Source organism: Hemitrygon akajei, chromosome 12, assembly GCF_048418815.1.
Source record: "Hemitrygon akajei chromosome 12, sHemAka1.3, whole genome shotgun sequence".
In the NCBI taxonomy this organism is placed as follows: Eukaryota; Metazoa; Chordata; class Chondrichthyes; order Myliobatiformes; family Dasyatidae; genus Hemitrygon; species Hemitrygon akajei.
The window spans coordinates 69,321,685-69,334,718 of record NC_133135.1 but is presented as its reverse complement, the minus strand read 5'-3'; the positions used below and the strand labels follow the sequence as shown (position 1 = coordinate 69,334,718).

General features: G+C 39.0%; 1 protein-coding gene across 2 annotated transcripts in view; it reads right to left on the bottom strand.

The window, feature by feature from the left end:
• Positions 1–437: 437 nt before the first annotated feature.
• stxbp3 (syntaxin binding protein 3) overlaps positions 438–13,034 on the bottom strand; it is a 56,539-nt gene continuing 43,942 nt past the window's right edge. For both annotated transcript variants that reach the window (XM_073063419.1, XM_073063420.1), the window contains exons 15-19: positions 12,274–12,377; positions 5,618–5,716; positions 2,726–2,811; positions 1,721–1,869; positions 438–1,510 (exon numbers count right to left, since the gene is read on the bottom strand). In XM_073063419.1, coding sequence (XP_072919520.1) covers positions 1,449–1,510; positions 1,721–1,869; positions 2,726–2,811; positions 5,618–5,716; positions 12,274–12,377 — 500 coding nt within the window. In that variant the 3' untranslated portion in view covers positions 438–1,448. The remainder of the gene's footprint in view (positions 1,511–1,720; positions 1,870–2,725; positions 2,812–5,617; positions 5,717–12,273; positions 12,378–13,034) is intronic.

Here is a 13,034-nt window from a genome sequence, read left to right as displayed (position 1 = left end):
TTGTAAGATTGACTTTAATAAAAATCTCCCAAACTAGACAACACTTTCTGAGAAATAAAAGACATTCAAGCACTACCTATGCTTTTAACTTGTATCACTTCTCAAATTAATTAGGAACAGAGCCTTTGATAACTTCTCTTTAAGCTTTCTGTCTGTAGAAAAGATTCATCCACTTCTCACCATCCTCGAACATTGCTAGAATACAGAACTCAGTATGCAGGGATTAAGTCACAAACTTACGTTATACCACATCCTAGCACAATACTAAACCCACCAAAATACTTTTTGTTGTTCATTTCAAATAATATTTCTGGTTCACCAATATATGCCCTCTTGATACACCTCATTAAATATTTAAAGATTTGCTTAAGTGTTCTATTCAATTTTTTGGGTTCAGTTTTTCAGAAGGTATTCATACCAATACAAAACACAGTTGCCTCTTTGCAGCATTTAATTTATTAGCTTGTCAGAAAACATACAGTGCTTGGTAGTTGGCATTCTGTACAACAAAATGCTGAAAATATTCCAGTTACATATATTTCATAGCTAAACAAAAAAAATGACAGTTGAAACATGCCTATGCAAATCATCTCAATACACAGCCAGTATCTTTTCCAGCCTCTTATTTTGGCTCTACACGCAAGTCACATTAGTACAGCTCAGAGAAGGAAAACTGCACATGTTGGTTGCTATCTTCCTGGATTAGCACCTGAAAAGTAAGATTTGCATTGCACCATAAAGGAACATAATGGCACACCTTTATTGCTTATAGGTACTTCATTGCAAAAGACCATACCCATTATTCTCTGATTACAGTGAAGTATTTCAGAATGCAACTGCACTTTAAGTGGCAAATTTGTTTAATATAATTCTTTTCAAAAATGTTTACCTAAAGTACATTCCTAGTTTTGATAAGGCTTAAATGCTTTTGCAAAAACATTTACAATGCAATATTAGATAGAATAAAAGATTTTATTTAATAACAGTAAGTTGAAAATGTTACAATTTTATTCAATTCCTAAGTTAGACATATACAGTATATTGTGGGCAATATATTCAAAACATAGCTATAAAATGTACAAAGCCTATAAGCAACATTACTCTGAAAAGACTCTTATATAGTCAACGTTATATAACATTTATAACTATATAAAACGTTATATAGTCAACGTTTTAAAAATACCCATACGGGTCAGAGTATGGTATCCTCACTGATTTACAGGCAATAAGTCAAAGCAGAAATACTTTACCAATATCGACTCTCCCAGAAGATTCATTACAGTATTAATAGTGTAATTAAATTAGAATCCTTGAACTGGTCAATACATGCTGTGTACTTTGTTTATCAAAATACTTTAGACAACGTTTCATTACGTGGATGTTAAGCTCTTGTTATTTACGTTAAGTGCAATTGATACTAGTGGCCAACTTTAACTCGTGTGGCACTTTTACTTGTTCAGCTTCTGCAGATCATCAAGTAATCTTGTGGGTGTAAGAATATGAGTTGACCCTAGGGCATGAATAAGAAAGATAATTTCAGTAACATTTAACTACATCTGCTATATCAGTCCAATGATTTTAAAATAGTACCATACTTTACTCAAGGTAAGGTTACTCTTTCATATGTATCCAATATGATAAATCAGATCATTATGAATAAAGCATAAATTATATAATCATTTGAATGAACTGAATTGAATTGTGGTGAGTAACTACTTACCAATAATGACATCACAAAGCTTACTGGTCTTAGAAACTTCATAAGCACAGCGTATTTCTGAATACGTTATACCTCCTATTACAAATACAATTAGTTTTAAACCACTTCTGCGGTCATCATGGAGATTGCTTTTGTTCCCCTGTCGAGCACTAAACAGAAAAGATTAGTTAATATTTAGTGTCTGAGTATAGATAACTTGTAGAATTTATGTAATTTATACAGAAAGAGAAAAAAAGTGTCCAGAATTTTAACAACCTAATGAAAAATAGTTACAAGTACTGTTCACTAAAAAACCCAAGACCTCCTGAGGTAATTACATCCAGATATTTCCACTTACAAATGACCTAATCTATTTCTTTTTCTTAAATAATCTCTGACAAGAAATTGAAATTCAAAATAAGTGCTGCAAAGGGCAATGTAAATAACAGATTTCTAATTTTACTAAATTTAGGCGGCACAGTTAACTGTGAAGCCATCACCATCATGAGATAGATTTGATAAGAAAACAGGATTACTTCTTTTCACAGAACATTGCATCCAGCCCATTAAAGGCTTTCTGTTCAAGATGATCAGAAAACATCAATAGTTTGAGATGTTGCAAGTTTTATGTTATTCTTGTGTCATCGTTTCTTGTAAATTTTATAGTGTTGAATTGCAATATTTCACCATACAGCTAAGAACACCAACAGAAATTCTGTTCAGACATTCTATTTCCAACTCTCACAATACACAAAAAAAAACCAAAATACTGCAAAACATGTATTCCTATTTTAATAGTCTAGAACAGAATATATTCCTATAGGTTCATCTGAAACAATATTAGTTGCATAATATAGGCAGGCACTGAGTAGAGTTAAGACATTTTTGAACACTAAAATATAGCAGCCTAATTATATTGGTAAATTGGATAAAGCCGTAATCAGTTATTGCATGTGTTACTCACATTTTTGCTAATTTGATTTATGTCGCAAAAAGATTGAGAGCACAGTTGAAGGAAATGTGTACCTTACAGCTCCTGAGCCATTCCAAGCAGCACTGCAGCCCGAGCAATAAGGCCATTCATGGGAATCAAGCTTGTTGGCAATGGAATCCTGTACAAAATATAATAACCAAATACTGCTATGAACACACCAAGGTTTAAAGATCTTGTGTCTTAAACAGGCACTAAAATATGCATCTGTTCAGCTGGTGATGTAGTGGCATCAGCACCGGACTTCGAGGTGATTCCTTACGTTTCCCATCTGTGTTGGGTCGAGCGTCGAGCTAGCAACTCCGTCTCATAAAAAACAGACAAAATGCTAAAGAAATGACAATGTTGCTGCCCAGTGTGCCAAAAGGCATTGAGAAAAATTTAAATTTGAATTGAAAATATGCATTAAAAGTAACTGGAAAAGTTTGATACAGTGGAAATTAAGACTATATTTGAAACAAGTATGTATTATATTTGAGCCATTTTGACAATGGACCTGTGCAGTGATTTAGGCTCATCTCTTCATCTTACTTTTAATTTCAGTTGTTTGGAGGTAAATTGGCGGGAAAGATGCAGAGGTCTATTGGGAAATTCAAAGACAACCTGTTGTAAAACAAGTTATGTCCATTTTAAGCCCAGGGACATAACAATTCCCTCTGCATTCAACATTGGATTCATTTCTCATTATAATCTTATGGATAATATGCATTGATGGTTCTTTGGCCATGAATGATACCAACTATAACTTGTTTATTAAGTCTCCTGCTGCTATTTATAGATTCACAGGTCCTTGGCTATGACTGCCTGCATTATGAGAAGCTAGTTCTGAGATGGCATTTTAAGGGTCTGGTATTTAAACAAGATACAAAGCTTTACCTTTCTCATGCAATTACACCTAGCGCATTCCCCCTTTCAGAAATTGCTTGCATTTACACTATCTGTAACAGAAGTGATTTCTCTAATCCTCTAATTAATGATCTTGCAACTGCATATCTTACATCATGAAAAGCAGCAATTAATTCTCAATTTATCTATCAGCTTTAAATTTATCAGCTTTCAATTTATCTTCACCAAATCCACAACAGCTGAATTGGCCTTCAGCAATGCAACTAGTGATCTCTCTAGTTAAATAATATACCTCCAGAATTTGACCTTTGAATGTTTTGGAGAGTCGTGTGTCATGAGCTTTTGCAGTGTTTACCAAACAAGTTAGCAGTTGCTTTTTAACCAGATAACAGTTATTTCCATTGTTCATGCCTCCCTCGTTCAGTGTTATTGTTGGAACTTAATCCATAAATTCATTTCTACCAATCCAAATGCTTTCTAGAGATCCTCAGTCACCCCTCAGTGTTTGTTGGTATTTAGAATGAACACACATTCAACATTTGATAGTTCCTCTGATTTGCTAAGAATAGTGAACCATTCATTGGGTCAAGTCATGCTTGATTTGGAATACCAGTATGGACTCATCTCCCATGCTCTCCCCAAACCTATTCTAACCTTGTATGACTGCATGAGTCCGGTCACAATGGGGCTCCCAATTCCACAGTACGGGAGCCAGGACACAGCTGACGGGCAGCTGAGGCTCTGTATACACCCTGACAGCCATTGATGGAAGTATGCCTTGTTAAAATCTACTAAACTTAACAATATTTCAAATGTTTCTAATATTGCTTCCTTCAATATCAGAAAGATTTTTAAAATGTTTATTAAATACTAATAAATTAAGCACAATTAAACACAAAAATGAAGTAAGTTTAAAAAAAAAACTGAACTTACCTTATAGTCCTGGTCTAAACAAAGGCATCATCAATTTACTGGACATATCACTCAGAAACTTGGGCTATATATTTTTTTTGTGTGACCGTATGTTTATAGTTAACTTATCTGTGCGATATGTGCCTTGCACTCTATGTGAATGTTGGCGGTGTGTGTTTGGCACCCTGGCTGTTTCGGTTGGTGGCAATCGTGGGTTGAATACCAATTAAACTTGAAATGAACAGAGCTCCCCTATACAATGCTGGAAAATCTCATCAACTCAGGTGATAGATGCTCACAAGCCTGGGACTTATTTACCTGCAAGGAACTGAATGCCAGAAAGAGCCAGCTCAATTCAATCAGGTCTCCAAGAGCGCACGCCTTGTGATGTACAACTACTATTGGTTATTATCTCTTTGATGTGCTAACAAAGATCTCATTGCATTCAATTTCAGTTGAACACAAAAATTCAAGCCCATATTATTTTCAACCCATGCTTAGGTTTTGACCATCTGAACTCTCAAAAATAACTGAATCCACGCATTTCTTCCCCACAGCAGCCGCAACCTGCCCAACAATTATTAACTACACCTCTTCCAGCCAGTTTCACTAAGGTTTCAAAATAAGATAAAGAAAATACAAATAGTATCCCTCTCTGTAGTCTCCATCTTTATTTAAACCATTTCTACCTTTGTTTCACTGTCATCAGGGTTAATTACAGCAATCAGCAGTGAAAACTGAACAAGGTGCAATGTCTCTTGCTCCATTTAAGGGCATCAAGAATCTTTGACAGTTCTAGCTGCTGACACAATTTAAACAACTGGGAAGGGGAGGGGAGAAAAAAATAAATAAGACAGGTAAAGAAAACATTTATAATGCTTTCAAAATTATTCTATTAATTGCTAATTATTTTTAATTTGTTCTAATTACAGGGCTTCAAAATAGAGCAAACAAATGGAAAGTGACATCAGCTGCTTCAGTATTTTCAGGTGCAAACAAGACAATGGTACTTTTCAATCTAAATTCTGTCAATTCTGTATAAAATATTAACAAATTAATTTTGAATACTGTCTTTAAATGAAACAAGAACGTGCATTCATGCAAGTTCAATTCAAATCAATATATCAGTAGATTAAGAAAGAAAATACTTCATACTTGAGTTAACATACCTCCATGATATCTTTAATGAAGGGAGTCCACCTGGAAAGCTGGTAGTTCTCCTCGGTACTGCGATCCTTACGCACAGGCTTACGTTGCTGGGTGTTAGACTAAAAGTACAAAATCGGCAGCTGTTCAACAGGCAAAATAAATCTTTTTATAGTTACAATTTCAAATCATAAACACAAGAGATTCTGCAGATGCTGGAAATCCAGAGCAACACACACAAAATGCTGAAGGAACTCAGCAGTTCAGTTGGCATCTATGGAGGGAAATAAAACAATCGATGTTTCAGGCCAAGACTCTTCATCAGGACCGGAAAGCAAGGGAGAAGAAGCCAGAATACGAAGGCAGAGAGAGGAGAAGTAGTACAAACTGGCAGCTGATAGGTGAAACTAGGTGAGCAGGGAAGATGGGATGAAGTAAGATGGTGAGAGGTGATAGGTGGAGTCACGTAGACAGCAATTCCTACGGAAAGCGGGGGGGAGGGGGAAGTACAGAGAATGCTGGATACAGAGACCATTTGGGGTGGTAGGAAAGGGCAAGTGTACCCTATCTCTGTTAGGATGGTAGGAGGATGAGGTGAGGGCAGATGTGTGGGAAATGGAGATGCAGGTAGGGCAGTATCAATGGTGGTAGAAGGGAAACCCTTTTTTAAAAAAAAAAGTGGGCATCTCAGATGTTCTAGAATGGAACATCCTGAGAACAGATATAGCAGAGACAGAGGAACTGAGGGAGAGGGATAGCATTTCTTACCAATGACAGGGTGGGAAGATGTATAGTCAAGATAACTGTGAGATTCAGTGAGTTTATAAAAGATATCAGAGATGGAGATAGGGACATCAAGAAAGGCAAGACCATAAGACATAGGAGCAGAATTAGGCCACCTGGCTCATCAAGTCTGCTCCACCATTCAATCATGGCAGATACTTTTTTTCCTCTCCTTCTCAACCCCAGATCTCGGCCTTCTCCTCATAATCTTTGATGCCATGTCCAAACAAGAACCTATCAATCTCTGCCTTAAATACACCCAATGACCTGGCCTCCACAGCTGCAGGTGGCAACAAATTCCACCAATTTCACCACCCTTTGGCTAGAGAAATTTCTTTGCATCTCTGTTTTGTAAGGGCACCCTCTATCCTGAGGCTGTGCCCTCTTGTCCTAGACTCTCCCACCATGGGAAACATCCTTTCTACATCTACTCCGTCGAGGCCTTTCAACATTCAAAAGGTTTCAACGAGATCTTCTCTCATCCTTGTGAATTCCAGTGAGAACAGACACAGAGCCATCAAACGTTCCATGTATCCTCCCTCTCATTCCTGGAATTACCTTCGTGAATCTCCTCTGGATCCTCTCCAATGCCAGCACATCTTTTCTATGATGAGGGGCCCAAAACTGTTCACAATACAGTCGGCCCTCCTTATCCACGAGGGACTGGTTCCGGGACCCCTCGTGGATAATAAAATTAGCAGATGCTCAAGTCCCTTATTCAACCTGTCTTAATGTGGTGGATCTTAGGACCCAGCGGAACCCAAGACCTTTTTTAACCTGTCTCAGTGCGGTGGACCCAGCGGCAAAGATCTGAATCCGCAGTGTCTCTGTTCACAAAAATAATCACAATAACGATTGAAAATAAATTGGAAATAATAAAGCGATTGGAAAGAGGTGAAACACCATCCGTCATTGTAAAAGCGTTAGGCTTCGTCGGTCAACGATCGGAACAATCTTAATGGATAAAGTGAGAAAGGCTGTGCCCCGATGAAAGCTACAATTATTACTAAGCAACGCAGTGGTTTAATTTTTGGTTTTTTGATCCTCCACGTCAACCCGGCACGGTGGAGAGTGCACTCGACAGCGATCTGTCACTAGATCGAACTCGGGAACTTCCCGAGCCCAGCGCTGAAACATGCATTCTTAAGTGTTTTATATGCATAGAAAGGTAAAATATATACTATGTACGAATGCAAACGTTTGACTAACTGACGCTAAATAAAACCGGATGTACCTGTTTCAACTTACTTAGTAAGAGAACTTCCGATTTTTTTCGATCCCAATCCACGATAACCCACGCACATCCTCCCGTATACTTTAAATCATCTCTAGATTACTTATAATACCTAATACAATGTAAATGCTATGTAAAATAGTTGTTATACTGCATTGTTTAGGGAATAATGACAAGAAAAAAAAGTTTGTACATGCTCGAATAACAAGTGCTGGAAGAGCACTTCCGGGTTTTCGCGATTCACGGTTGGTTGAATTCGCGGATAAGGAGGGCCGACTGTACTCAAGGTGAGCCTCACCAGTGCCTTATAAAGCCTCAGCATCACATCCCTGCTCTTGTCTTCTCGGTCTCTTGAAATGAATGCTAACATTGCATTCGCCTTGCTCACCACCGATTCGACCTGCAAGTTAACCTTTAGGGTGTTCTGCACAAGGACTCCCAAGTCCCTTTGCATCTCAGATTTTTTGGATTTTCTCCCCATTTTAGAAAATAGTCCACACATTGTATTTCATTTGCCACTTTCTTTCCCATTCTCCTAATCTAAGTCCTTCTGCATCCTACCTGTTTTCTCAGCACTACATTCCCCAGCACCAATCTTCATATCACCTACAAACTTGGCAACAAAGCCATCTATTCCATCATCTAAATCACTTATATACAGCATATTCCTGACGAAGGGTCTCGACCTGAAACATTGACTCTGCTTCTTCCTATAGATGCTGCCTGGCCTGCTGTGTTCTACCAGCATTTTGTGTGTGTTGCTTGAATTTCCAGCATCTGCAGATTTCCTCGTGTTTGCATTTTCAAAGACTCTATCCATGCTAGTAACTTGCCTGTAATACCACGGGTCCTTAACTTGGTATGCAGCCTCATGTGTGGCACCTTGTCAAAGGCCTTCTGAAAGTCCAAATATACAACATCCACTGCATCCCCTTTATCTATCCTACTTGTAATCTCCTCAAAGAATTCCAACAGGTTCGTCAAGCAGGATTTATCCTGAAGGAAACCATGCTGACTTTGTCATATCTTGTCTTGTGTCACCAAGTACTCCATAACCTCATCCTTAACAATTGACTCTAACATCTTCCCAACAACTGAGAGGCTAACTGGTCTATAATTTGCTTTCTGCTGCTTTCCTCCTTTCTTAAAGACTGGAGTGACATTTACAGTTTTCCAGTCCTCTGGCACCATGCCAGAGTCCAATGATTTTTGAAAGATAATTTATTTCAAAATGCCACCACAATCTCTAATGCTACTTCTTTCAGAACCCTAGGGTGCAGTTCGTCTGATCCGGGTGACTTACGTACCTTTAGGTCTTTTGAGCACCTTCCCTCTTGTAATAGAAACTGCACCCACATCTCTTCTTTTACACACTACAACATCAGGCATTCTGCTAGTGCCTTCCACAGTGAAGAATAATGCAAAATACTCATTTAGTTCATCGGCCATCTCTTTGTCCCCATTATTGTTTCTCCTGCTTCATTTTCTAGCAGTCCTGTCCGCTCTCATTTCTCTTTAATTTTGAACATACTTGAAAAAACTTTTACTATCCACTTTGATATTATTTGCTAGCTTGCTTTCGTATTTCATCTTTTCCCTTCTAATGATTTTTTTTAGTTGCTCTCTGTAGGTTTTTAAAAACTTCCCAATCCTCTGTCTTCCCACTAATTTTTGCTTTGTTGTATGCCCTCTCTTTTGCCTTTACAATAGCTTTGACTTCCCTTATCAGCCACAGTTGTACTATTTTACCATTTGAGTATTTCTTCATTTTTGGAATACACACGTCCTGCACCTTCCTCATGTTTCCCAGAAATGTATGCCATTGCTGCTCTGCTGACATCCCTGCCAGCAGCTGCTTCCAATTTACTTTAGCCAACTCCTCTCTCATACCACTGTAATTTCCCTTACTCCACCGAAATACTGCTACATCAGGCTTCACTCCCTCCCTATCAAATTTCAAGTTGAACATAATCATATTGTGATCACTGGTTCTTAAGGGTTCCTTTACCTTAAGCTCCCTAATCGCCTCTAGTTCATTACATAACACCCAATCCAGTATAGCTGATCCCCTAGTAGGCTCAATGACAAACTGCTCTAAAAAGCCATCTTGTAGGCATTCAACAAGTTCACTCACTTGAGATCCATTACCAACCTGATTTTCACAATCGACCTCCATGTTAAAATCTCCCTTGACTACCATAATGTTGCCCTTTTGACTCACCTTTTCTATTTCCTTTTGCAATCTGTGGTCCACCTCCCAGCCACTGTTGGGAGGCCTGTATATAACTGCCATCAGGGTCCTTTTACCCTTGCAGTTTCTTAACTCAACCCACAAGGATTCAACATCTTCCGATCCTATGTCACATCTTTCTACTGATTTGATGCCATTCTTTACCAGTAGAGCCACACCACCCCCTCTGCCTACCTTCCTATCCCTCCAATATAACGTGTAACCTTGGACATTCAGCTCCCAACATCAACCATCCTTCAGCCACAATATCATACTTGGCAATATGTAACAGTGCAACAAGATCATCCACCTTATTTCTTATACTCCATGCATTTAGATGCAACACCTTGAGAACCGTATTTGCTATCCTTTCTGATTCTACATCCCTAATGATTTGATACTCAGTCTGTTGGCTGCAACCAAGTCCCATCACCTGCCTACCCTTCCTGACAGTCTGACTGCACAGTCTGATGCCGTCTGACCTGCTGAGTTCCTCCAGCATTTTGTGTGTGTTGATCTGGAGAACATTAATTCACATTGCATGAGAACCATTTGAGTTTAGTGTGATAAAAATCTGAAGCTAAGAGCTGAAGACAATAAAAAGTTTTGTCCCAAAATCTGTTTGAGCACGGGCATTCTACAAAAGGATCTAAGGTGCTCTTTATCAGGATGCCCAGGTGTTGGGATTTGGAGGCCCTTTTCAGATGGAACCACCCATCCTATCCTGAGACCCTTCATTCCGGTTTCCATCCCCCCTGCCAAATTCATTTAAACTATTCCCAACAGCTCTAACAAACCTGCCTGTGAGATATTGGTCCCACTTGGGTTCAGGTGCAACCCGTCACTTTTGAACAGGTCATACCTCCCCCAGAAGAGATCCCAATGATCCAAGATCCCTGCTCCTGCACCAGCTTCTTAGCCACACATTTATCTGCCAAATCATCCTCACTGGTGTGTGGCACAGGCGGCAATCCAGAAATTTCTACCCTGGAGGTCCTGCTTCTCAGCTTTCTGTCTAACTCTCTAAATTCTCTTTTCAGGACCTCATTGCTTTTCCATCCTATGTCATTGGTAGCAATATTGCTACCAAAACATCTGGCTGATCCCACTCCCTCTCCAAAATGGTGTGGGCGCGATCTGAGACATCCCAGACCCTGGCTCCTAGGAGGCAACATACCATCTGGGTGTCCCATTCATGTCCACAGAATCTCTCATCTGTTCCCCTCACTACTGAGCCCCCATCTCTATCGCTCCCACCTTCTCTCTTTCCCTTCTGTACCACGGATGCATGCTCAGTGCCTGTAACCCAGTTGCCATGGCATTCTCCAGGGAGGTCATCCCCCACAACAGTATCCAAAGTGGTAAAGTTATTATTGAGGGGAATGGCCACAGGGGTGCTCTGCTCTATCCACCTATTTCCATTTCCCCTGACAGTCACCCAGCTACTCACCTCCTGTAACCTCAGGGTGACTACCTCCCTGTAACTTTGATCAATTATATCCTCGCTCTCCTGTACAAGCCGGAGGTCATCCAGTTGCTGCTCCAGATCCCTAACACGGTCTTCAAGGAGATACAGCCGGATGCACTTCACGGGGCAAATGTAGTTCTCTGGGACACTCTGGGTCTCCCAGTTCTCCAACATCCAGCACGAAGAACACACCACAGCCATTTACAGTAAGAGAGGGAAAAAAGGGAACCTTAACAGACGCTTTACACAGAGCCGAAACCTCTTCCAAGTTGAAGCCTCTTTTGAGCCAGTCCGTCACTTCTACTCTCGCCACCGACCTACTGCCACCAATGGCTGCCCCGACAATGGCTTATCCCTTCTGTACATTTATTTAGTGCATAGAGCTCTGTTGATGCCACTGATAGGCCTGTACAATGGACAAACGACTCTGTCTCAGTGTCGGAAAGCAACCAAGTAAATTTGAGGATGGGGTGGAAGTTGGAAGGAAAGTTAATTAAATTAATGAGCTCAGCTTGGGTGAGGTAAGCAGCACCAATGCAGTTGTCAATACAGCAGAAATAAAAGAGTTGGGGAGCATTACCATTACCAGCGGAACATGTGGTAAATTGAGGATAGGGTGGAAGCTGTAGCAAATTTAAAGGGAGGACCTCAGTCCGAAACATCAACTGTTTGCTCCCTTCCATAGCTGCTGCCTGACTTGCTAAGTTCCGTCAACATTTTGTGTGTTGTATAATTTCAATTGCTTTTTTAAGAAACATTTGTGCTTAATGTTTCACTTAAGGAAGGCACTAGCCCAGCTGGGGAAAAGAAATCAGATAGGAAACACTTAATATCAATTCCATCAATATTATTTCTCCCCAATGATGAGAAAAGCGTTAAAATATTTTTTTTTAAATTAATTTAGTGTACCAGTATGAAGTCTGACTTAAACCAGAGGCACAAAGATTAAACAATTTAAACTTACAGAGAGAATGGGTACATCAAGAAATTTCCAGTTTTTAATGATGTCAGAGTTACTTTCAACTCTTCCATGCTGGATGAGCTTGCTAAGATTCTCTTCCGTCGTTCCTATAACAGAAAGTAAAAACATTTACATTCCTCTTCTGAGTCATTGCTAGTTGTGTTAATTTAAATTTTAACACATTCAATAATTATCACAACATTCCATGAGCTTTATTTTTCAAATTTGTAAGCTATGAACTCATCTATACATTTTTCCCAAAGTACCATTGTACCAAACACTTGAATATGCAAAATGTCTGCTAAAACAGTTCCCAAATATGCCTAGCTCATTGAATTAGCAGATTAGTTCACCATACTGCAAAATTAGAGAGGTTAGACGTTGAGGAAATGGAGAAGGAAAGGGCAAAAGCTTGCTCGAATGTTCTTCACAGTTTTTTTTAAACGAACTGTACAAATTAATATAGAATTGCAGTTATCAGATTAAATGTTATTTTTTTATTGAAAGGATGAAGGAACAGGACTCCTAGTTATTAGAAATAAACAGTTTATTTGGCATTTCTGGTATGAGGAGATGTAAAAATAAAATTAAAATACTTTTGATCCAAGACTTATGTCCTAAGAACAGAACACAAGGCCCAAGTTAAGTAATTCCACAAGTTTTCCTTATTGAAGCCATTTATTCTATTATTAGATATTTCAAAACAGAGAATATTTGCAAATTTTCTTGAGTACTGTATATGCTCTTTAAATGAGGTTAAGACC